The sequence below is a fragment of the Piliocolobus tephrosceles genome, chromosome 13, assembly GCF_002776525.5.
Source record: "Piliocolobus tephrosceles isolate RC106 chromosome 13, ASM277652v3, whole genome shotgun sequence".
NCBI lineage: Eukaryota > Metazoa > Chordata > Mammalia > Primates > Cercopithecidae > Piliocolobus > Piliocolobus tephrosceles.
In genome coordinates, this window is record NC_045446.1 from 64,620,167 (window position 1) to 64,644,970 (window position 24,804).

Below are 24,804 nucleotides of genomic sequence, written 5' to 3' on the forward strand. Positions count from 1 at the left end.
AATGGGCGGCACAGCACTTGCCCTGCTTTCTTTATGGGAGTGCGAGTGGGAGTGGGGGCGGGGTGGTGGTGATAAATCATATCTGTGATATGGGATAATCATCACTGCTTCTCATGGCTTTTGAAGATAACACATAAAAAATGTGTCCCCAGAGCATTTTCCTGTGCCGTTTCCCTCTGCTACAACTTCTTCTCCTTTCTCCAACCTTCAGGCCCCCAGTACTCCAGCCACTGAACCAGTTATTGGTCATTATCTGTTGCTACTTTTGTATGTTTGTACATGGACTCCCACTGTTTATAAAGTCTGTCTTTTCCTGGGAAAAAATCCTTATGCACAAGGCTTCGGTCTACCAGCCCCTCTTCTCCCACCCCAGTGACGACCTCCCTTAGCCCTGTTTCTTGTTGATCTTACAGATAGGGACACTGAGACCTGATGCAGTCCACAGCAGAGTTCTGGAGGCCCAGACGCAATCCCCAGGTGTCTTGGTCTTCCACCATCCCAGCCCTCTCGTGTTAGATCATAGACACACGGTTCTTGATATACACATGATAGGGGTCACTACGCTTGTCCACTTTGCGGGAGCGGGTGTATCCCAGGATGAGGCTGCCCACGGTGACAGCAAATAGAAACATGACAAAGAGAATGTACATGTAGGAGTTGTCATCACGGCCAGGTAGGCTGGCCCGTCGCTCTTCAGTCTGGTTGTCTGGCCCCAGCCCTGGCCCTGGCCGGCAGAGCAAATTGCTGTGAAGAGTGGCATTTAAAGCCTTCAGCACGGCATGTAGGCTCTCATACCAAGTCTCAGTTCCATTGGTAGTCTCCATAGCAACAGGGATTGAGGTGGGGGAAGACTCAGTAGAAGCTCTGGTGGCAAGAGAAAAGAGAGAAGGGATGACTCTGTCACCTGCAGCTCAAATGACCTCCTCCCTTCAGATCCCAGTAAAATCCTAGCATCATGGCTGATATGGTTTGGCTGTGTCCTCACCCAAATCTCATCTGGAATCATAGCTCCTATAATCCCCATGTGTCATGGGAGGGACCCAGTAGGAAGTAACTGAATCATGGGTGTAGGTTTTTCCCATGCTGTTCTCATGACAGTAAATAAGTCTCATGAGATCTGATGGTTTTATAAAGGGCAGTTCCCCTGCACCTGCTCTCTTGCCTGCCACTACGTAAGATGTGCCTTTGCTCCTCCTTTGCCTTCTGCCGTGATTGTGAGGCCTCCCCAGCCATGTGGAACTGTGAGTCCATTAAACCTCTTTTTCTTTATAAACTGCCCAGGCTCGGGTATTTCTTCATGGCAGTATGAAAATGGACTAATACATTAGCTTATTCTGGTTACTTGATTATATGTTTGTCTTTTCCACTAGACCACATACTAAATAATAAAGGCAGGGCCTATATTTGTTTTACTCACTGCTATATGCGATCACTTATGACAGCACTCAATAAGTACTCAATAAATAATTGTAGAATAAAGCCTTCCCCGACCATCAGAACCCATATTAATCTCTCCTTTCTTTGGATTCTATAAATCACTGAATTTTAGGTTAGAAGGACCTTAAGGATTATTTAATGTAACTCTTGCCATTTTATACACAGGGAAACTGAGGCCTTGAGAGAATGAGTGGCTTGTCCATGATCACAGAATATCGGAGGTAGAGCCAAGACAGAAAGCCCTGCTCCATGTGGCTAGCTTAGAGCTGCTTCTACTTCCAAGCTAGCTCTCAGCAGGACTGTGTGGCACCATAAGAAGACATTCATCACAACTCTCCTTCAGCACAGTTATCTTTATAGACTCTACAGACAGGTTGGGCACAGTGGCTCACGCCTGTAATCCCAGCACTTTGGGAGGCTGAGGCGGGTGGATCACTTGAGGTCAGGAGTTGGAGACCAGCCTTACCAACATGGTGAAACCCCGTCTGTACTAAAAATACAAAAATTAGCTGGGCGTGGTAGTGAGCACTTGTAATCCCAGCTACTTGGGAGGCTGAGGCAGGAGAATCGCTTGGACCCAGAAGGTGGAGGTTGCAGTGAGCCAAGATAGAGCTGCTGTATTCCAGCTTGGGCCACAGAATGTGACTTTGTCTCAAAAGAAAAAAAAAAAAAAAAAAAAAAGACACCTTTTTGGAAGGTGGACACCTTTTTGGAAGATGCCTGGAGATGGTTTAAATTTCATCCTACCTGGAGGCCAGAAGCTGGATCATTTGACCTCTCAAGCATCCTGTGTCCCAAAGACTAGATATTCCTAGCTATTTGCAGAAATTCTGTTGGAAAGGAGGTGGTCAGGGAAATGGGAACAGGTTGGTAATCACTGCAGGCATTGGAGAAGAGAAGAACAGCTTGGGCCTGAGGGCGGGAGAGTGAAAGGAGTTCTCAGTCTGGCTTGGGGTTTACCTGCCCACAAAAAGAAGACACAAGCACGCCAACTATCTTGTCTCCTGAAATAAAGTCATTATGTACCTAGCATATATAAGTGATTATAAATGTTCCTTTTCCTTCTTCTCAGAGATCCTTAGTCTATAATATAGAAATAACTTTTTTTTTTTTTTGAGACGGAGTCTCACTCGTCGCCCAGGCTGGAGTGCAGTAGCGCGATCTCAGCTCACTGCAAGCTCCGCCTCCTAGGTTCACACCATTCTCCTGCCTCAGCCTCCCGAGTAGCTGGGGCTACAGGCACCCGCCACCATGCCTGGCTAATTTTTTTTGTATTTTTAGTAGAGATGTGGTTTCACCGTGTTAGCCAGGATGGTCTTGATCTCCTGACCTCGTGATCTGCCCACCTCAGCTTCTCAAAGTGCTGGGATTACAGGCGTGAGCCACTGCGCCCAGTCAGAAAGAACATCTTAAAACAGACTTGCATCCTTGTCTCTGAAAAACCATGTGTCATTCCCTGTAAACAAGGCCCCACACTCACTTCCTTTAGGGAAGCCTCCATTCAGTGCTCCCCACCCCTCAGCCACACTACACCACCTTTATCATCACAGCCTTCCCTTCCCCCCAGCACTTAACATATAAGGCAATATGTGGCTATCCTCTTGTTTTTGATAAGGATATCATCAGGCCACATGCGCCTGGTCAGCAGGGCTATGTCTCTTCCTCCAATCTGGAGGACTACCCTGAGACTGGGTGTTCTCCTTTCCCAGGGCACTACCCTGCGACTGGCTGGGTATTCCCCTTTTCTAGGGGACTGCCCTAAGACTGAATGGGTGTTATCCTTCTCTCAATAGTTTCTAGTAAAGATGTCCACTTTAAGGAATTCTCTATGGGCCAAGCATTCAGTCCTCCATCATATGGGCAGAACTGTTAACAAACTAAAGTTAACTAATGTGACTATTAACCATAAGATCTCTTCCCTGGAAAAGATGATCATTCTGACCATGATAAATATTCATCAATGGCCCTATGAACGCAATTAGCCAGGACTGGGCAGCATTTTATGCAAGGCCTTTGGGGCCCTCTGCCATCTAGTACTTGTGCTGTCCTGTCTGGATGGAGGAGGGGAGAAGAACAAGAGCTCACTGAGTTAAGATCCAGGAGATATACATTCTCATCTACTACCCCATGTGTCAGGCAAAAGATCTGTGGCTGCTTCTTTCCTCATGTCTACCAATAGCAAGTAGGAGCAGCATGAGGAAATAAATAACTCAAAAAATCATCCAGATAGTTATCACCAATATGGGCCAGGCCCTGTGATGGGAGCTTGGGGTGGCTCAGATCCAGTGCCTTCACCCAGATCCAGAGGCTCTGATACAATGCAGGGGACAAGCCAGGAGCTACTAAGGCTGAAAGGAATAAGTAATGGATACTGATCAGGGCTCAGAGAGTGTCTACATTGATGGAGGCATTTGAGTTGGACCTTGAAGGGTTTTTAAGAGGCAGAGAAGACAAAGGAAGGCAACATGAGCAAAGGCGCAACAAAGTGTGTACATGTTTAGAAGAATGGAAAGTAGCATAAAGAGGTTGAAGTGTAAGATGTGTAGAAGAATAGCATAGGATGTGGGACAGGAGAGATAGGAGCCAGATCATGGGGAGCCTTGAGTGCCACACTGTAGAGTTGAAACTTTATTCTGTAGCTAGGGAAGATAAAATGGTCAGATCTGTGCCTGGAAAGGATACTCTGGCTGTCATGTGGACTGGAGGGAGCTGGAATTGAGGCAGTGAGCCCAGTTACAAGAGTCTTGAAATAGTTTAGTGCAACTGAGTCACGAGTTGGAGCAGAGAGGATAACAAAGTGGGGAAGTGGGGGTAGAGACAGATGTGAGACCTGAGGAGGAAATGGCTAAGTAAGTGTTGAAGGAGGAAGGGGCCTCAGGCAATTTCACAGGTAGACAACAAACAAACAGTGTAGGTGTCTGGAGGAGCCTACTCTGAAGGAAATAAGTTCCTTTCCCTGGTTGGGCTTCGGTTTCCTCATCTACCAAAAGAGATGACCATAGAGTTGTTGTATGGTAGGTATAGAGTTTCAGTTTTGCAAGCTGAAAAGGTTCTGGAGATGTGCTGCACAACAAGGTGAATCTAGTTAACTACTGAGTGTACACTCAAGAATGACTAAGATGGTACATTTTTATGTTTGTGTGTGTTTTAAGCACAATTTAAAAAAATAGGCCAGGTGTGGTGGCTCACTCCTTTAATCCCAGTACTTTGGGAGGCTGAGGCGGGTGGGTCACCTGAGGTCAGGAGTTCGAGACCAGCCTAGCCAACATGGAGAAACCCCATCTCTACTAAAAATACAAAAATTAGCCAGGAACACGCCTGTATTTCCAGCTGCTCAGGAGGCTGAGGCAGGAGAACCGCTTGAACTTGGGAGGCGGAGGTTGCAGTGAGCCAAGATCATGCCACTGCACTCCAGCTGGGGCAGCAGAGCAAGACCTCTGTCTCAAAAAAAGAAAAATGATCATCCTTGGCCTCCTCCTTCAAGGCTTGCTATGAGTATACACTTGTATGATACAGAAGAGGATTAAAACCTTTTTATTTTCAAGAAGCAAATATGTACACGTAGGTTTAAAAAAAAAGAATGGACGCAGCACATACTGTGAAGGTGAAGGCTCCTAGTCGTCCCGAGCTCCAATCTCAGGGCAGGGCAGTTACCATTCAGTTTTCTTAGGTATCATCGGAAAGAGGTTTTAACTGGCGGGGAAAAGGAGGGAAATATCAATCTGGAAGACTCACCAGCTGGCAAATCCGCTGGCTCTCAGTCAGTTTCAGGAGTCTCTTTGTGGACACACTAAGGCTCCTCAACCCCCAAGCCTCTTCAGGATGTCTCTGGACACATCTGAGATCTCAGTATTGACTTCGGAGCTGGGAAAGCCCAGAGCTAGAAAGCAGGAGAGAAGGCAGAAAAGGAAGGAACCAGGGTGGATTGCCCAAGGCCAGGCCCCAAGGATTGTGCAATAGTCCTGATGTGGGCTCTGACCCCCTCCCACGGCCCCTCCCCTTCCTGTAGCAGCTGGGTCAGGCCAGCCTAGGGTTGCAGTTAAAGGAACTGTGCAGTGACCAAAGAGCCTCTGATTGCTGTCCCCCAACTCCAGACTTAGTGTCTTCATTAGGTGACTTCATGAGAAACCTGTTTAACATGTGGACTCCCACTCAGGGACCAGCTGATGGTGCAGCCTAAAACATTCCCTTTCCTAAGGGTTACCTTAGCAAGGGCCTTTTAGAATCCCAAGGGAATAGACATGAGTGGGAGAATGCCAGCTGGCAGCTGCGTTGATATTTTACATAGGAACAAATGATGTGTTACCACCCAATCTATTCAGATAGACAGGATATGAACACGGTCACAGAATGGACACTATCTGTAGCAGAGCTTTGTTGTGAAAATTAAAGAACATCATGTAGTGCTTGGCACTAGACACTGCACAGATGGCGGTGGTTGTATTTTGTAGAGCAGAGGCTGGAAGGGCCTTCAAAGCCCATCTAGGCTATATGCCCTTACTTTACAGTGAAGGAAATGGAAACCCAGGGGGTTGTCCCGGCTCAGCTACTCCTTGTGTGACTTTGGACATAAGACTTCCCTTTTCTGTGCCTCAGCTTCTGTCTGCATCTGTAAAATGAACGGGTCCCAGTTGGTTCTAACGTCCTGTGATGATTTGAATCATGAAACCAAGCTGTGAAACCATGGGAAGTTAGGCTGATGGGAGAAGCATTTTGGGGGATTTCTAGAGCTTCTCAAATCCCAAGATAGAGAAGGCTGTGGACCTTTTCCTCACAAGTTAAGATGCTTCTGAGCCCTGGGACTGACTTACATCTAATATCTCAGCCGAGCCAAACTGAGGGATTTACTCATTTTTCCTCTTCACAGCTCACCTGCCAGGATGATCCAGCCTGAGGAGGAGATAGACTCTGCAGAAAGTGGGAGAAGGGGACAGTGTGGAGGTCAGCGGGGGCTTTGAGGCAGTGTTCCATGAGGGGAATAAAGATTCATGAGACCTTTCACACCTCAGGGCCTCTCTGGATAGACTAGGATGTTTGTGATTCTGACAGGAGGAGGAAAGAGGCCATAGTTCCATACCTCTAGGTGCTGGGTTTGTGTGGGAGGGAGGGCCTGGGTGCAAGGGCCTCCTGTCTGAATTAGGAGAGGCAGAAAGCTGATGAAGGCACAGGTTGGTTCTCTATGGGGCTCTGGGACTGCCTCTGGGGCTCAAGATGGGGACTGGCAGTCAGGAACAGGGGAGTTTTGCCACTGTTTCTGAGTTCCTTGGCTTCCCTGTCCAGGAGAGTCCCCGATTACCAAGATCCTTGGATGGGGAAGACAGAGCTCCTGCCCTGGAGAGGTCTTGCCTTGAAATAGAAGATAGGCCAGCGAGGAAAGAAGGTGAGCAGATGGCCAAGCTGACAGGGACTTTAAGGATCTTCTAGAATCTAGATTCCAGGCCAACCCTCCATTTCGTAGTTGAGGGAACTCAGGCTCAGAAGGGAGAAGTGACTAGTCCAAAATGACATGGCCCATAAATGGTAGCACTCAGACAAGAACCCAGGTCGTTTGGGGGTACTGTTCAGGTGCTCTTTCCACTACAAATGGCAGTGTTTCCTCACATCTAAGCTTCACATCACACCAGACACAGCCTCCTAGTGTCATGGGGCATCATCTCCTCTACCTTTGTTACTATGGCCTTTTCGTGCACCACAGATTCTCACCAATCTTAGTCAAGGACCCAGTGAGATGGAGCTTGGTAAGCTTCAGAGGAGGAGGTAGCCTTCCTTTATGCTCTCATCTCCCATGCACTCCGCTGCTCCAGACCTACTCCTGATTCCCTAGATGAGCCAGGTTCACTCTCTGTTCCTGCTATTTCCCACACATTAGCAGGTTCTCACAAAATGCACTTGCCTTGCACTTGTCCAACCCCTACTTGGGGAATAAAGCTGTGATCTGAGGGATGAACTGGGGATCTTAGCGGGGTTTTCGTTCAGGTTGCTCTGGGGAAAAGTGAAACTCTACCCTTGGGTCTTTCTTTCCCATTGCTCCATTTCAGCTCCTCTTTCCGAATGAGCGTCTTCAGTGTCTGGAAATGAAGTACAGAGAGGCAGGTAGAAAAAGTCACATAAAGCAGGTAGGTGATCCAAAGACAGCTCCTGGGGTGTACAGTTTTGCCACTGTCCCCTCAGTGGTCTTACCATTCCTGTGGGCTGGAGAGCTGGTGGAGTGGGAGAGGAGTTGAAGGAGTAGCCCCTAGCATCCAGTTGGAAGGACAAAGGAATAGAATCTGAGCTGGAAGAGATCTTCATGATCATGTTGTTGGTGCAACCCCCTCATTCAACCAGTGGGAAAATAGACCCTCCTCCCCAAGGCAGTCACCTGCTTAAAGTCTCACAGCCCAGTAGTGGCAGAGTTGGAGCCAGAAACCAAGTATCTTGACTTCCCCTCCACAGACCTTTCCACTATAAGTTCCCTTCTGCCAGTAGGGCAGACTTTAAACTCTTCTGATTACCACTGAAGCACCTTGAAATGTGACTCTGACACTGGCCTCACCTCCCCACAGCTCTTCTCGGTGACCTGCACCCATGACACTGAACTACAGGCCACTCTCCAAATACTCCTTGCACTTGCACATCTCTTGCCTTTGTTCATGCTGTTTTCTTAAACAAGAATGCCCTTCTTCTTTTTACCTGCCCAGCAAACTCCTACTCATCCTTCAAGACCCAGCTCCAATTAATCTCTGTAGACCTTCTCCTGGGACACCTCCTTCCTCACTCCCTAGCCAGTTAGTCTCTCCCTCTTGTTTTTTTTCCCAAAAGTGCTTTGCACAAAGCCTTATTAGAGCACTATGCTGTATTGAAATTGTGTGTGTGTGTGTGTGTGTGTGTGTGTGTGTGTGTGTAACTGTGCTTTGAGGTAAGAGGGCAGGGTCCTGTGCCTCATACATTTCTTTATTTCCCAGCCCTGATACCTAGCAGGCATTCAAGAATAAATGAATCAATGCCTCTTCTCTAAGAACATTCCTCTGTTCTGGCACACACATATACATTCATGAAAACAGCTTACAATATTTAAAAAGCAACCTCCAGGGAAGGGCAAAACAGATTTCATTTGGTCTGGGGAAGGGATGGCTCAAAGAAAAGAAGTCATCTCAGTCAGGTGGGGTGAGTCACAGGAGGAGGAATTCTAAGCTTTCTTGGGAAGCCCAGATGCTCCCTGCACCTGGACCCCATTTAATCCAAAGGGCAAACATTCTTGGCCTCAAAACACCAGCAATGGCTTTGCAACCCTCTTCCCTGTGTACCTACCCAGGGTGTGGCTACATACACCCACCCACTGCACACACACACACAGTCCAACTCCCTGGTCCTTCGGCCTGTGATCTTGCCGTTCAAGTGTTCCTTTCATGATTCTAATCTTGGCTGTATGCTTGGCTCTGTGTCCTTGAGCACTGCATTTACTTCCTCTGAACCTCATCTATAAGATGGGGATAATGATCCCTGCCCTGCCTAACTCACATGAGAACTGGAGGAGACAAGAGATGGGAAAGTTTTAGAAATTGCAAACATACAAGAAAATTATCAGGCAGCCTGGTCACATTGTTTCCTCTTCTGTCTCCATATCTTTCCTTTCCCCCCATATTATCAAGAACAGCCATCTCTATGTCTCCTTTCCCACCCCAGCTCTCCTAGTCTCAGAAGCAACCAGGAGGTTCTTATTATTCTTCTTGATTCCCAGGAAGCTCACCTTCTCCAGAAGCCTTCCTTGTTTCCCACCCTCTCTGATCATCCCTGCAGTCCTTTATCATTGAGGGGTACCATTCTGTAGTCCTGTAGCTGGTGAAGAACACATCAGAGGGGGAATCAGGAGACCTGGACTCCTGCCCCTACTATGCCAACACGTCTAGTCATGCATTTTGGTTGAGTATCACTCTAGGCCTCATTTTCCTCATCAATAAGATGGAGTTTCTTGTCTTTCTTCCCTCTCAGAAGGTATTTTGACCACTCGCACATTAAACTTATGGATGTGCTTTGAGAGGTATGGAGTGAGTGAGGGTTACTCCCTTTGAGAGGGATGGAGAAGATGATGGTTATCATCTCAAGGAGTCAAGAAAATCTGAAAGCAGTTTCCAGGCCCCCAGCATGGGTCCCCTCCATCAGGAACAGACAAAGTGGATGGATGCAAGGAAATAAGGAGGCGCTCACACGTTTACAATATGCCTTTGTTGGTGAAGTGGAGAGAGCCCTGGGCTAGGACTGAGGAAACTTCAGTTCTAATTCTGTTTGGTCTCTGTTGTAACCTTAGGTAAATCATCTCCCCTAGGGTATCAGTTTCCTTATATGCAAATTAGTGGGGAGTCCGGAGAGGATTTTAGGAGGGGATACTTCGGTGGGCTTTCATGCAAGGACTAAACTCACTTATTTTCGAGATAAGAGACTCCCAGGTCCAATCCCCCTTTCTCCTTCTGTCCCATGAGGTATGCAGGCAACAGGAGCAGGAGGCCCATTTTACAAATGGTGACCCAAGAAAAGCCAGCGCAAGGCGCAGAGCTGAGGGGTGACTGCTCGGGTTTACACAGCCTGTAAACTAGAACTCAAGTCTCCCGACTCCCAGCCTCGACCTATGTTACTGGCAGCAGAAGATGATTTGGGGAGTCCCCAGCGTTCCCGGGACTAGGTGAGACAGGGTGAGGGACACAGTGTGGTAGAGGGAATGGGCAAGTCAGCTCCGCAGAGCCAGTGGCCCCGGCCAGATAAGACTGTGCTGGGTCCTGAAGTGTCGTTTCTGCGCGTGCACTGGCTGCCAGCCGCAGGTGTTCGCTTGCACTCCTGTGGGTGTGGAGGAACTTTTCTTGCCGCCGTCTTGAGGGCTGGGAGTAACGGCGCAAGTCCCCACTGTTTCCAGACGGGGTGCGCAGAGCCCAGCTCCCTACTCCCACATGCTGCTCCGCGATCACTGGGCTCGGGAGGATCGGGGAGCACCCTGGAGGACTTGCTCGGTATTTGCAGCGCCCACCCCTGCCCCACTCCCCGTCGGTTCCACAGTCTCACGGAGAGCGAGCCGTGACCCTTGGAAGGGAGGCGGGAAGGCCCCTCACTTGCACCCCAGGCTGTAGCTCAGCCTTCCCAGCTCAGTGGGTGCCTTACCTGCCTCTCAGCAAGGCTCTGGGGCGCCCGTTTGCTCGCTGGCCTCTGACCGAGGGTGACCCAGGCACTGCGACCCTGTGCATTCCACCGGCCCCGTTCCACTCCGCGGGTGCCCGGCACCGCCCAGCGCGCTCTCTGGCTCTGGGCTCCCACCCGCGCTCCCGCGCTCCCTTTTCCCTCCCCTAGGCGTCCCCTCCCCCGGCCCCGCCCGGGCCCCAGCACACCCACTTCTCCCAGGGCTGGCCTTGAGTGCCTCCGCCCAGCTCCTTGGCCTCCCCCGGCTGTGGGCTACGACCCTTCCGTCCCCTGCAGCGCCTGCTTCCTGGACCAGAGACCGAAAGCCTCTCGCTCCGCTGGGCCTCAGCAAGCCCAACATGAGGCCGATCTCCAGGAGCCGACTTTGCTGCGGTGTGGCTGTGTGGTGGTGGGCGAGTCGCTGCCCCTCACCGGGACTTGGCCTCGCTGTAAAGTTGCTATAGTTCCACCATGCATTCTTCATAGGCTTATGGTTGGGGTCAGATGAGACCTTTGAGTCCAAAGTATTAAAACCAAAGGGTCAACAGCAAATTAATATGATTCTTACACAAACTTTTCTACATAGGATGCAGAGGCTCAGTTGGAGAAGGGATTTGCCCAGGTGGCAGAGCCCAGACCCAAAATCTGCTACACACCCCTCTCTCTCTGAGTAGCACCAGCAGGTGTTTCCTCCATCAAGCCTCAAAACTTCCTGACAGTGCCTGACCAACTTGTGTTCAGCCACACCTTACTCATCTCTGTCCCACAACAGTTTATTTTCCACCACCATGCCCTCACTCAAACTGTTGTTTCCTCGCTGGTGACATTGCAGGCTTCAGAGAACTGGGGCAGCCGGGGAATAAAAGCCAGGAGGCTAGTGGCAGAGGAAGGAACAGTTCCAGAGAATTTCTCCCAGGGACCCTGTGGAGCACCCTTTTACCAGCTCACTGCCTCAGAATAATTAATAACAGCCTCAGGCCAGCTCTCTCACTCCCTTGCAAAGGTCTGCTCCAGGATATCTGAGGCACATACTCTCAATTACAGAATCTCAGAATATATCGAAGGCATATTGTACCCACCTTGTTTTGACCCAACTATTCCTTTTTCTCAGTCTGGAGATCGCCTCTTAGAAAAGTCATCCTTATCACCTAAGCTTGCAATCTCATTTTTCCTTTTTCTTTCTATTGTTTTCTTTTCTTTTCTTTTTTCTTTTCTTTTCTTTTCTTTTTTGAGACAGGATCTCACTGTGTCACCCAGACTGGAGTACAGTGGAGTGATTATGGCTCACAGCAGCCTTGAACTCCTGGGCTCAGGTGATCCTCCTCCCTCAGCCTCCTGAGTAGCTGGGACACACCACCATGCCTGGCTAATTTTTGTATTTTAGAGAGACTGGGTTTTTTCATGTTGCCCAGGCTAATCTCGAACTCCTGGGCTCAAGTGACCTGCCCACCTCCACCTCCCAAAGTGCCAGGATTACAGGCATGAACCACTGTGCCTGTCCTGCAGCCTCAGTTTTCAATCTGCGTAAGAATCCCCATGGGAGTTTGTTTTACTGAGTAGACTTTTGGGCTTCACTCCAGAGGTTCTAATTCAGGAAATCTGGAGTGGAGCCCAGAAATCAGCATTTTTAAACAAGATTTCCAAATGACTCTGATGCAGATGGTTCTTGAGACTAGCCATGCAGTCCTGGCTTGGTCAGGGTTCCTTCTCAGATCCTGCCCATGGCCTTGCATTTACTCTGTAGGACTGTTTATGACAGTTATAGAAAGAAACCATTTGTCCACCTCATCTGCTAGGTTGTGAGTTCTTTGAAGATAGGGATTGTCTTTTCTTCTAATAAAATCTTAGAACCAAAGTCTTAGAATCATATCTTAGGATTCTAGAATGTAAATTGGAAGAATTCTCACAAGTTTCCTAGTCAAATCCCTCATGAGCCTAACAGATCCTCCCATTTCTTTATTTTTGGAAACATATCACCCAGGCTGGAGTGCAGTGTGCGATCTCGGCTCACTGCAACCTCTGCCTCCCAGGTTCAAGCAATTCTTGTGCCTCAGCCTCCTGAGTAGCTGGAATTATAGGTGTGCCAAAACACCCAGATAATATTTGTGCTTTTAGTAGAGATGGGGTTTTGCCATGTTAGCCAGGCTGGTCTCGAACTCTTGACCTCAAGTAATCTGCCTGTCTTGGCCTCCCAAAGTGTTGGGATTACAGGCGTGAGCCATCACACCCCACCTCTATTTCATTTTTGACATTAGGCTATCCAGCTTCTCTTGCACACCTCTAGGGAGCTCACTGCCTGCAAGCTCACTGCCAGACAGCTCGGATTGTTAGGATATTCTCACATTTTAACAAAAACTGCCTCTTGTTGACTTCTACCCTTTGGTCCTTGCACCCATTGGAGACATAAAATAGAAGTCTGATCTGTGTTCCCTTTTACAGGCCTTCAAGAATTTAAGGTCGGCCAGGAGCAGTGGCTCCTGCCTGTAATCCCAGCACTTTGGGAGGCCAAGGTGGGTGGATCACTTGAGCCTAGAAGTTCAAGACCAACCTGGGTAACATAGTGAGACCTCATTTCTACAAACAATACAAAAATTAGCTGGGCATGATGCCATGTGCCTATAGTACCAGCTACTTGAGAGGCTGAGGTGGGAGGATTGCTTGAGCCCAGAAGGTCGAGGCTGCAGTGAGCCGAGATTGTGCCACTGCACTCACTACAGCCTGGACAACAAAGTGAGACCCTATCTCAAGAAAAAAAAATTGTCGGGCTCATGTCTGTAATCCCAGCACTTTGGGAGGTGGGCGGATCATGAGGTTAGGAGTTCAAGACCAGCCTGGTAAATATGGTGAAACCCCACCTCTACTAAAGATACAAAAAAAATTAGCTGAGCGTGGTGGCATGCACCTATAATCCCAGCTACTCAGGAGGCTGAGGCAGAAGAATCGCCTGAACCCAGGAGGCAGAGGTTGCAGTGAGCCAAGATTGCACCACTGCACTCTAGCCTGGGTGACAGAGCGAGACTCCATCTCAAAGAAAAAAAAAAGTAGAATTTAAGGTCTATCCTTTACTCCCCCTTCTCTGGGGTGAGGATAAAGCAAGAACCATGTCAGGGAAAGCAGCTGGGCCTTGGAAAGGGGGCTGAGCTACCTCATGTTCCCCAGCTGTGCCCCGGAGCCTTGCCAGGAGGCTTAGATGAAGTGATGTGTATAATATGCCTAGAGCCGGGCCTAGCATGAGGCATAGGCTTAATAATGGCAGCTTCTATTGTCATTGGATGAGAAAGAGCAGGAGGAAACAGAGTTCCTGTCCCTGGGGATCTCTAGTCTGACAGGAACTTCAAGGAGCTCCCTAATCCAAAGACATTGGAGACATGGCCCTGACCCTGGGATGGGGAAGATGGGGGAGTGGGGTGGATGGTGTTTGAGGGTAGGATGAGCTGATTGAAGGGATAAGGGGAAGACTCACCTAGAGATATGCTGCAAACAAGTCTTGGCTTAAATGTCACCTTCTTGGTGAGGCCTTCCCTGAGCATCCAGTTTATAAATGCTAATTCCTCCTTTCTCCTGTCTCCCTACCTCCATCCCCTGCCTCACTTTTCAGTAACACCTTACCGGATGATTCTGATATATTTCACTTACTTAAAAAAACAAAGTCTTTTGTTGTTGTTCTTGCTGCATCTTCACCTGAGGCTCACAGCTCCCTCTGCCCTCAGCCCTCTCTTAGAGCTCTCCCTGAGTCTAGATTCCTGTAACCACCTCCTTCTCTTTCCTCTTCAGGCCTAGGGGTGGTAGTGATGCCCAAGTGCTTTCAGCTCCAGGCTATCTCACAACCCCTGTGGTTTCCCCACTCTCTGCACATCTCTGAATAGAGCCTTCTTGAATTATCCATATGAGATAGCCATCTTCTTCCTGCAGGACCTGACTGGCACAGAGGCCCACTTTCTCTGCTCCTACAGCCCCTTGGGCTTTCCTCTCACACAGCATTTACCATTCTGTGTTACAATTGTCTCCTCTATCGGTTGACTCCACACCTAGAATATAAATTCATCGAGGGCACCAAGCCATTCCCAGCACCAAGCCTAGCACAGAGGAGAATGAGTGAGTGAATAACGGTCATGAGAGTGAAGACCCCTAGGAATTATGTTATCAGAGAAAGCTTCCAAGAAGAGATAGAACCTGAGAGAGCCTCAAAGGTCAGTAGGAGACTTTTTCAACCTGTGGGCCAAAACTTTCCTCTGAGCATCAAACTCCCATATCCAACAACCTCCTTGATGTCTCTGTTTGGATAACGTGGGGACTGGAACTCTTGACTTCTTTCCCTTTCAATCTTCTATGTCTCAGTCAATGGCACCATCATCCACCCAGTTCCCTGTTTGTTTTCTTCATAGAACTCAACCCAATCTTCTGTTTGTCTGTTTGGGGCCTGCCTTTCCCATTGGACTGGAAGCACTATGAGAACAGAGACCAGTTGTGTCTTTTCCACCATGGTATCCCTTGAGTTACATCTTGACTTTTCAGTGCACCTAACCAGATGACTCTGATATATTTGAGGTTTCTAACTCAAGGTCTAGGAAGTGAGGGGAAAATGTTGAGAGGTAGAGTGAGTGGATGGTACCTGTCAACAGTTTCAGAAGCCTGGGTCACCGGGGGGAAATGCAATGTGACTCACAGAGGAAGTTTAACAGTCACATCAAGTTACTTTATTTCATTACTCACACGGAGCCCGTGTCTGTGCCTCCAGGGTCTTATCTCCTCCTGGCTTATCAGTTTGGTCCTTAATCCCTTGCATTCCCCAAATCTGAAATGCTACAGCCCAGAAATCAGCTCGTTTCCTCTTCTCTATCCCCTCTTCTTCTCTCTCTTCCAAATCCCTCTCTAAGGGGAGTGCTACGTCCTTCTCGCTGATGTGTTTATGAGGTGTCTGAACATGTGCATTCTGGATTCTCATTCTGATTCCAACAGCAAATATTCATCTTTGGCGGAACTACATGTCCTCTCTGGACCTGTTTCCCTCTCTGCACAGGATGGTGTGAGACTGTCTGATCTCTAGGGTTCCTACCAGATCTGACCTTCTTCAAGACTCAGCCTTGTGGGGAGGGACAGGCATCACACCACAGTTCTTAGCTCAGACAGGTATGGTGGCTCTTCATAGTCGCAAAAGCATCTTCACACTTGCTGTCTCATTTGGTCCTTTGGAGTCTAGGCTGGGTCCAAACAGTGGACTTGCCTCTAATTGACTTCATGAATTTGGGCAATTTCTTCTTCTGAAACTCAGTTTCCTCTTCTGAAAACAGGGTCAGTAATACATCCTTGTGGATTTGTTATTTGCTGCAAATACTGTGCTTAGAACAGCTCTGGACCCTCATGAGTTGGATTGGCGAGAGGCAAGTGAGGGGCCCAGCACAGTGGCTCATGCCTGTAATCCCGGCACTTTGGGAGGCTGAGGTGGGTGGATTACCTGAGGTCAGGAGTTCAGGACCAGTCTGGCCAACATGGTGAAACCTATCTCTATTAATAATACAAAAAATTAGCTAGGCGTGGTGGCGGGCACCTGTAATCCCAGCTACTTGGGAGGCTGAGGCAAAAAAATTGCTCAAACCCAGGAAGCAGAGGTAGCAGTGAGCTGAGGTCACGCCATTGCACTCCAGCCTAAGTGACAGAGCGAGGCTCTGTCTCGGAAAAAAAAAAAAAAGCATAGGCAAGTGAGGTGGAATTGAGCTGAATACCAATAACTCAATAACTCCTCCCAGGTTTCCAGCATTTTGCAGGGCTTAGCACACCCTGTCCATCCTCTAAACTGTGGATTAGGGCTGTGCGTCACCAGGGTCCAGGTAGGAAACAGATGGCACCCTGAAAATGGGTAATTTAGAGTGTGGTGAGGGTTTAGAAAATCAAGACGAAATAGTGCAGTATGTCTGGCTAGCAACAGTGAGGATGGAAACTACCTGGGCTGACAGGGCAAGGGGAGGAAGGGGTTATTACTGGAACTCAGAGAGGGCAGTGGAGGGGAGGGCATCAGGACTGGAGCTGTGGCCTTTGGTAGAGGCTAACCTCTCATAGGGAGAGAGCCAGGGGAACAAGCACATTTCCCTGTCTCCCCTCCCATCCTGCGGTCTTCTACCACTGCCTCCTGTTGGCTCAACCCAGACTGAAGCTCCAGAGTCAGGCAGCCTACTGTGGGTGGAGAAGAGTGGTGAGCCCGCGCAGGACAAGTGGAAGCATCCAGCACAGGCAGTGCATCTGTCAGATGGGTAGGGTCCTCCCCTGTTCCTTTTCAGCCTGCTCCAGGCAAGGGGTAGGAGGAAGGAGTAGGAGAACTAAGGAATGCGGGTGGAGGATGCAAGCTTGGGTTTTCACCCCAGAAAGGAGCAGGAGGGGACAATCTCAGTTCTTCAAATACTCACATGCTCTCTGTCATCTTCAGGCCTTTGCTTATGCTGCTCTCTCTGCCTGGAACACCCTTCCTCCTGGGGCAGGCTAACTCACCCTTAGATGCTACTTCCTCCTGGAAATCTCCCCTGCCCTAAATTAGATGCCTTTGTCTGTGTCCCCTGACTGCTCCCATCCCACGAGTCTCCCCTTTTTCATATGTATCATCCTTGTGTAAGTCCCTGTTCTTGGGAAGAATGGCCCTGACTGCATGGAAAACTGTCTCTCACTGGGAGAGCCCCTAGTCCAAGAGGGAGCAATAGGTGAAGCAGCCCCTGGGGGGATCAGAGTGCTGTTTGTTTTTTGGTGCTTCTAATCTTCTACCTCCAAAGTTATCAATGTTTAGAAAACAAGCAACAGATGTGGGTGTCTTTACTGGCGCTCTGGCTGAACCCACAGAGAAAGGAGGGATTCCCTAATTATTCTTAGTGATAAGAGACCACCTGGATGGTGCTGACACAGGCACAAGCCAAGAAAGGGGTCAGCCAGGGATCATCGGCTCTGGGACCCTGGGCCAAGTCACTGCCTCACTTTGAGCCTCTGTGTTCCTCACTTACACAAGAATCTTGGTCCTGCAAACCTTGCAGGTTTCCAAGGAGCAAATGGATTCGTGGCCGAGAAGGCACATGAAATGCTTATTATTGCCTTCCCCTCAGACCAGGAGATCCTGGAAGGAGGGGCTGTACCTCAGATGTTATGCATATTTGTTATCCCACCTAAGTAAATAGGACAGTGTGGCAGTAAAACAAAGCAAAAAAAGTGTTGACACTGACTTAAGCTTTATTTTTAGAAGAATGTGTTTGAGGCTATTTTGGATTCTCCCAGAAGCAGGCCCTGGGACACGGATTTGAGTACAAGTGGTTCATGTGTGACGTGATCCTGGGAAACACAATTAGGAGAGTAGGAAAGTAACACAGGAGTGAACGGAACCTTTAATAAGGTGTACCTTTAGCAAGCTTAGCCCTGCTAGGGAACCCTAGAGGCCTGGGTAGAACACATCCAGAGTTACCTCTCATTAGAGGCAAGGGGGTTAGGGGAGTCAGTCATTGGCCGAGGGCTGCTCGAGGGACATGAATTCTCCAGCATGTCTAGCCTGATACATGGGTTGATAGCCCTGTTCCCTCCAAAAGTCCTGAGACAAAATGTGCAGATGCTGGCAGGTAGAAATAGACACTGAAATGTCTATTTCTCTTCTTCTCCTTCTCCTTCTCCTTCTCCTCCTTCTCCTTCTCCTTCTCCTTCTCCTTCTCCTTCTCCTTCTTCTTCTTCTTCCTCTTTTTTTTTTTGTTTTTTGACAGGTGCTCACTCTGTCACCCTGGCTCCAGGCTGGAGTGCAGTGGTGATGATCTTGGCTCATTGCAGCCTTCACTTCCTGGACTCAAGCAATCTTTTCGCCTCAGCCTCCCAGGTAGCTGGGACTACAGGTGCATGCCACCATGCCTGGCTAATTTTTGCATTTTTTGTAAAGACAGGTTTTTGCCACATTGCCCAGGTTGGTCTTGAACTCCTGAGCTCAAGTGATCTTCCTGCCTTGGCCTCCCAAAGTGCTGGTATTACAGGAGTGTGCCACTGCACCCAGCCTGAAATGTCTATTTCCAACAGACATTTGAATTGGCACTGAAATGGAAGGGCCAGACAAATATACATGGGGCACCTAAAGCACCTGCTGTAGTCTGGAGCAAACAGGCACTTGAGTTCCCCAGAACAGCTTCACATCTCAGAGACTCTCATGCTTCTTATTCTGCCTGGAACACACCATGTCTTCTTATCTATCCAAAAAATTCTTTACTTATCTTCTGAGGCCATCGTGGACGTCTGATGTCTTTCTTGGCCTTCCCAGAATTCCTTCTTTTGGGAACGGAACCTCTCTCTTCCTTTTGGGGAGTCACCCTTCCCTCCCTTGCTCTCAGCCCATATAGTTGAGGTGGGGCTAAGCCCCATCTGTTGGTTCCAAGGGGGTCATGACCCTCCTTGGAGCAGTGATTTATCCAGAATCCTTCCTGGGCCTTAGGCTGAATGTATACGAAAGTAGGGGTAGCTAAGCTATAGAATCTAAGTGTGGTGTGACCAACAACCATCTTTGGCACCACACAGGACAGAGTGAAGCCAATTCTGAGGTCAGCAGAGCTAAGGGATAGAGGAAGAAAAACCAAGTCCTGATGCCATTGTTTGAGTCTCTGGATCAATCTGTGCCTGAAGTCTATCCACAGACTTTTCATTTATGAGATCTAAAATATTCTCTTTTCACTTGAGCTAGTTTGAGCTGGGTTTCCTGTTACCTACAACCTGAAGTCCTCACTAATTCAGTGTCACTTTGAGCCTTTCCTGTCCTCATCCTCCCTTTTAAGACTTAGTACTTCTTTTATGTCCCCACGGTTCCCTATGCAAGCTTCTCTCAGTGTGTGAAACACTTTACTGCATGTGTTTGTTTACAGGTGTATCTTCTCTACAAGGCGGTGAACTCCTTGAAGATGGACCAAGTTGGATCCATCTTTGTCCTCAGGGTCCAGCACAGGCTTGAACCTGGCCATTCCATACCATACATGTTGTCTTCAACTCCAAGCTGCATAGATTAAGGGCACATTGGCCAATTGGAGTCTATGGAGATGAGGGCAGTGGTGTGGGGTCTGGAAGCCATGAAGAACATAAGAAGAATAAGGAATGTTTAACTTGAAGAAGAGAGACCACTTCTGAGACAATCCATTCTCTGATTCCACAGACTGTTTCTGGGCATCTCCTCTGTGGAAGGCCCGGGACCAGGGGCTGAAAAGGCCACAGATGACACAGCTATAGTCCCTGCCTGGGGAGCCCACAGTCTGGATGGGATCAGGCACAGAAACAAGGAACTCTAATAGAGTGTGGTCAGTACCACTAGAAAGGGATGTAGCGTGTGGCCAGGGAAGTCCTCTTAGTGCAGGGGGGACAGAATTATGACAATGTTGGTGGCATTTTAGCTTTGAGGAGTAACTTTCTAACAATCAGAACTATCCAAGAATGGAAGGCTGCCTCAGGAGACAGTAAGTGCTCTGTGTCTGGGGAGATGTGTGAGCAGGGCTGGGACAACCACTTAACAGACTGGATATGTATTTTTTCTTTTTTATCACTTTATTTTCAAATTGTCTATGTCTTTTAATGTTAAAGTATGTTTTTTGATAATAACATAGAATTGCTTGCATTTATAAAAGGTCAACAAATGCTGCCTTTTAATGAGAGTATTTAATCCATTTACATTAAATTAGTATGTTTGGATTTGTCTATCATGGTGTTTGATTTCTATTTCTGTTTTCAGATTTTCATTTCTCTACCTTTAGTTGGAAAATTATTTTTATTCAATTTTATCTCCTATGTGAATTATCATTAATAATTTAATTTGTGTCACCACTATTGAATTTCTGCCTATGTCCATTTGTCTTATTTTTGGTGGTTGCTGTATAGATGCATATGCATCCTCTTTTTATCATTACTTGCCTGCCAAAAATACTCCAGTATTTAGGAATATAAGAATCTTGGTCGGGCGTGGTGGCTCACACCTGTAATCCCAGCACTTTGGGAGGCCGAGGAGGGCTGATCACAAGGTCAGGAGTTTGAGGCCAGCCTGGCCAATATGGTGATACCCGATCTCTACTAAAAATACAAAAATTAGCCGGGCGTGGTGGCAGGTGCCTGTAGTCCCAGCTACGTGGTAGGCTGAGACAGAAGAATGACTTGAACCAGGGAGGCAGAGGTCACAATGAGCCAAGATCGTACCACTGCACTTCAGCCTGGGTGACAGAGCAAGACTCCATCTCAAAAAAAAAGAAAAAAAGAATCTTAAAACAGTATACTTATAACTTCTTTTTTTTTTTTTTTTTTTTTTTTTTTTTTAATGAGACAGTTTTGCTCTGTCACCCAGGCTATAGTGCAGTGGCGCGATCTCGGCTCACTACAACCTCTACCTCCTGGGTTCAAGAGATTTTCCTGCCTCAGCCTCCCGAGTAGCTGGGACTACAGGCGCGTGCCACCACTCCCGGCTAATTTTTATATTTTTAGTAGAGACAGGGTTAGCCAGGCTATTCTCAAACTCCTGACCTCAAGTGATACACCCACCTCGGCCTCCCAAAGTGCTGGGATTACAGGCGTGAGCCACTGTGCCCTGCCTTAAAACAATATATGTCTGAATACCACCCTGCTATCTTCATGGTTATATACTTTACATTCATATCTGCTATAAATTCCACATTATGTAGTATTATTTTGACTTTATGGTAGTTATGTTCTATAAAGTTGTTGAAATCATGAACACTGAACCATGGCTCCTAGAGGAAATAAAGAGTTAGGTTCCTGTTTGTCTCTGGTCACAACATTTTCTTTTTTCTTTTTGAGATGGAGTCTTACTGTGTTGCCCAGGTTGGAGTGCAGTGGTGCCATCTCAGCTCACTGCAACCTCCGCCTCCCAGGTTCAAGCGATTCTCCCACCTCAGCCCACCGAGTAGTTGGGATTACAGGTGCACACCACCACACCCAACTAATTTTTGTATTTTTAGTAGAGATGAGGTTTCAACATATTGGCCAAGCTGGTCTCGAATTCCTGGCCTCAAATGATCCGCCTGCCTTAGCCTCCCAAAGTGCTGGGATTACAGGCATGAGCCACCATGCCTGGCCTATTTTCATTAATTGAAAAATGCATATCCTTGTTTTATGTGTGTTTCCATTTAGAAACATCTTATTTCAAATATATTGTTGATTCATTAACACTGAACTCACAGCCAACTGCATTATGAGTCGTGCCTGAACAAAGCTTATGTAACATGTGTATCTTTTCCATAAGGCCCATTATAGTTTTCTTGTGCTTAGAAATACCAGACAGCATTTCAGCACTACTATTGGGAGCCATGTTAAATAGTGAAATTGCCATTGAAAAGCACAATTTTTAACAGACTGGATGTTGATGTTTATCAACAAAGAGGACCAACGTGGAGGCTGCAGGGAATTCCTCACAATAAGGCAAGCCATTAAAGCTCTGCTTCCTTCTGTATGTCAGGTACTGGGATAGTAAGACAAAAACAAAAATAAAAAAGAAACAATCTCTGGCTCACAGTAGAAAAGCTCACGGTTTAGAGAAATTTTTTAAACGTAACACTATGGCCTGGTACCAGTGTCTCTTGAACTAGAATAATGTACAGACCACCCTTTGAAAGGAAAAAAAAAAATCATTGGGTTACTCAATGTTGACTTAATCTAAATATGTTAAAATTTAAACTCAATATAAACTCCAATGTATATAACTATAAAAGCAAATCTTTTATATAAGCAATTTTTATTCAGTACAAACTTACTGAATATGAACAAAACTAAAAAATGAATAAAATGCTAATAACAACACTGCTGCTGCTGCTGGTCATGATGAGTTCTTTTGAGCGCATCTTGTTGATCCTGTAGAACTATTCCGGCCAGGTGAGGTGACTCACGCCTGTGATCCCAGCACTTTGGGAGGCTGAAGTGGGTGGATCGTTTGAGCCCAGGAGTTTAAGACCAGCCTTGACATGGCAAGACCCTGTCTCTATAAAAAATACAAAAACTAGCTGGGCATAGCAGCGCATGCCTATAGTCCCAGCCACTTGGGAGGCTGAAGTGGGAGAATCACCTGAGCCCAGGAAGTCAAGGCTGCAGTGATACAGTGAGCCGTGATTGCGTCACTGCACTCCAGCCTGGGTGACAAAGTGAGACCCTATCTCTGAAAAAAAAGATTCCATCTGGTAAGTGAAGGAGGAATGATAGCATCTAATAAGATAATGCATCTAAGAAATGATCATTACAAAAAAGAGAGAAAAAAAGCCTGAGATTGCATCCCTCTTGCTGTAAGAACACACTACCATCTAGCAGCAGACACGCAAAAAAAAAAAAAATCATACCTGAATGAGACCAAGCCTCAGGAGCTACCTTTCAATGTTCAGGAAATAGAAGAGATAGAGAGACATGTGAAATGATACCAGGAGGACACAATGAACAAAATCCAGACTGTGGAAAACTTGACAGGACAAACATCTGTTTCCTCAAATAACAAGAGGGGCAAAGACAAAAAGATGGAGGGGAACTTACAGATAAACAAAGACTTAAGAGACATTTGCGAGACACATGAACCAAATACAGTGTCTAGATCTTGTTTGGATCCTGATTTGAATAAAACAACTAAAAGTAAAGAAAAAAGCAACTGGAGAAATGTGAACGTTAGCTGAATATTTGTTGATATTGAAGAAGTATTTTCTACATATGGTGATAATGTTATGGTTAAAGAGTTTAAAAAGAGTCAGGTTTTTTTTGTTTCTGAGACAGGGTCTGACTCTGTCGCCCAGGCTGGAGGGCAGCAGTGCAATCTCGGCTCACTGTAGCCTTGACCTCATGGGTTCAAGTGATCCTCCCACCTCAGCCTCCCAATTAGCTGGAGCTACAGGTGTGCACCACTATGCCTGGCTAATTTTTGTATTTTTTTGTACAGATGAGGTTTCACCATGTTGCCCAGTTTGGTGTCAAACTCCTAAGCTGAAGCGATCCACCCACCTTGGCCTCCCAAAGTGCTAGGATTACAGGCATGAGCCACCATGCCTAGCCAAGAGTATTTATCTTTTGGGAATACATACTGAAATATTTATGAATGAAATAGTATGATATTTGTTATTTGCTTCACAATAATCCAGGGGGAGACAGGAAAAGGGTACCAGTTTAGACAAACTTATCTGGCCATTATGAGTTGAGGATGGCTTTAGCTGCATGATGGTTCATTACTGTGTGTTTAAGATATTTTATAATAAAAAGCTTTAAGGCCAAACACAAAACCTGTAATCCCAGCGCTTTCGGAGGTGGAGGAAAGAGGATTGCTTTAGGCCAGGAGTTCAAGACCAGCCTGGGCAAAATAGCCAGATCTCATCTCTACTTTGGGGAAAAAAGAAAAAAATGAGCTAGGCGTGGTGGCACATGCCTAGCTAATCCTAGCTACTCAGGAGGCTGAGGTGGGAAGATCACTTTAACCCAGAAGGTCAAGGCTGCAGTGAGCCATTATCATACTGCTGCACTCCAGCTTGGGTAACAGAATGAGACCCTGTTTCAACAACAAAAAAAGGCTTTAAAAATAGAAAAAAGACACTTGTCTTTCAAGTCGTCCACTTGGCCCTCTTCCAAGTGTACTTTCCTTCCTTTCGTTCCTGCTCTAAAGCTTTTTAACTTTCACTCCTGCTCCAAAACTTGCCTTAAAAAAAAAGAAAAAGCATTCTACAGTGCTGGAAATTTAAAATTCAGGCATTACATCATTACATTGCTGACAGGAGTATAGATTGGTATAACTTTTATGGAAGGCAATTATGACAATGTCCACTAAATTTAAAATACACATATCCTGACTCAGAAAACCATTTCTAGAAATGCAGCTTCTGTACTCACCATGTGTGAAACACACACAGACATACACACACACGAATTCTCATTATAGCTTTGTTTGTAAAAGCCTAAGATTAGTAATAACCTAAATGTCCTCAATAGAGACTAAATAAGTCATGGTAAATCATTCAATGGAATACTACATAGTCACTAAAAAGAATGAGGATGCCTTTTATAAACTGGTCTGAAACAATCACCCAAGTGCAAGACTGTGCCTAGGGTATGCTACTATATAAAAAAGAATGAGTATAGTCATGTGTGCTTATATATGTATAAAATAACTCTGAAGTACATAAATAAGACACTTTTCATTATGTAGGCCTCCAGGGAAGGGATCTGGGTTTACAGGGGAGAAGGGGAGGAGCAAGACTTACATTTCAATGCCAC

General features: G+C 47.0%; 1 protein-coding gene across 12 annotated transcripts; it reads right to left on the reverse strand.

Annotated features, from left to right (window-relative positions):
- Nucleotides 1-242: 242 nt before the first annotated feature.
- Nucleotides 243-10,731, reverse strand: KCNE3 (potassium voltage-gated channel subfamily E regulatory subunit 3). 12 transcript variants are annotated; one of them, XM_023209420.1, is made up of 6 exons: nucleotides 10,567-10,689; nucleotides 9,167-9,255; nucleotides 7,618-7,672; nucleotides 7,442-7,505; nucleotides 6,310-6,345; nucleotides 5,176-5,317 (listed from the first exon to the last, which is right to left on the reverse strand). In XM_023209420.1, the coding sequence occupies exons 2-6, from the start codon at nucleotides 9,206-9,208 to the stop codon at nucleotides 5,284-5,286; spliced, it is 231 nt and encodes a 76-aa protein (XP_023065188.1). In that variant the 5' UTR covers nucleotides 9,209-9,255; nucleotides 10,567-10,689; the 3' UTR covers nucleotides 5,176-5,283. The 12 variants fall into 12 exon arrangements, 9 of the variants coding, with proteins under 9 accessions (XP_023065184.1, XP_023065183.1, XP_023065187.1 ...); XM_023209416.1 differs by lacking the exons at nucleotides 7,618-7,672; nucleotides 9,167-9,255 and adding an exon at nucleotides 243-864 and having other exon boundaries at nucleotides 5,173-5,317; nucleotides 10,567-10,707; XM_023209415.1 differs by lacking the exons at nucleotides 7,618-7,672; nucleotides 9,167-9,255 and adding an exon at nucleotides 243-864 and having other exon boundaries at nucleotides 5,173-6,046; nucleotides 10,567-10,707.
- Between the last annotated feature and the right edge of the window lie 14,073 nt (nucleotides 10,732-24,804).

Bases quoted from the DNA above. Each gene is read 5' to 3' on its own strand.
- KCNE3 (XM_023209412.3), bottom strand. From the start codon at position 10,649: ATGCACAGGGTCGCAGTGCCTGGGTCACCCTCGGTCAGAGGCCAGCGA. The intron at 865-10,566 runs GTAAGGCACCCA...TCTTGCCACCAG, and splicing joins AGAGCCTTGCTGAGAGGCAG to AGCTTCTACTGAGTCTTCCC.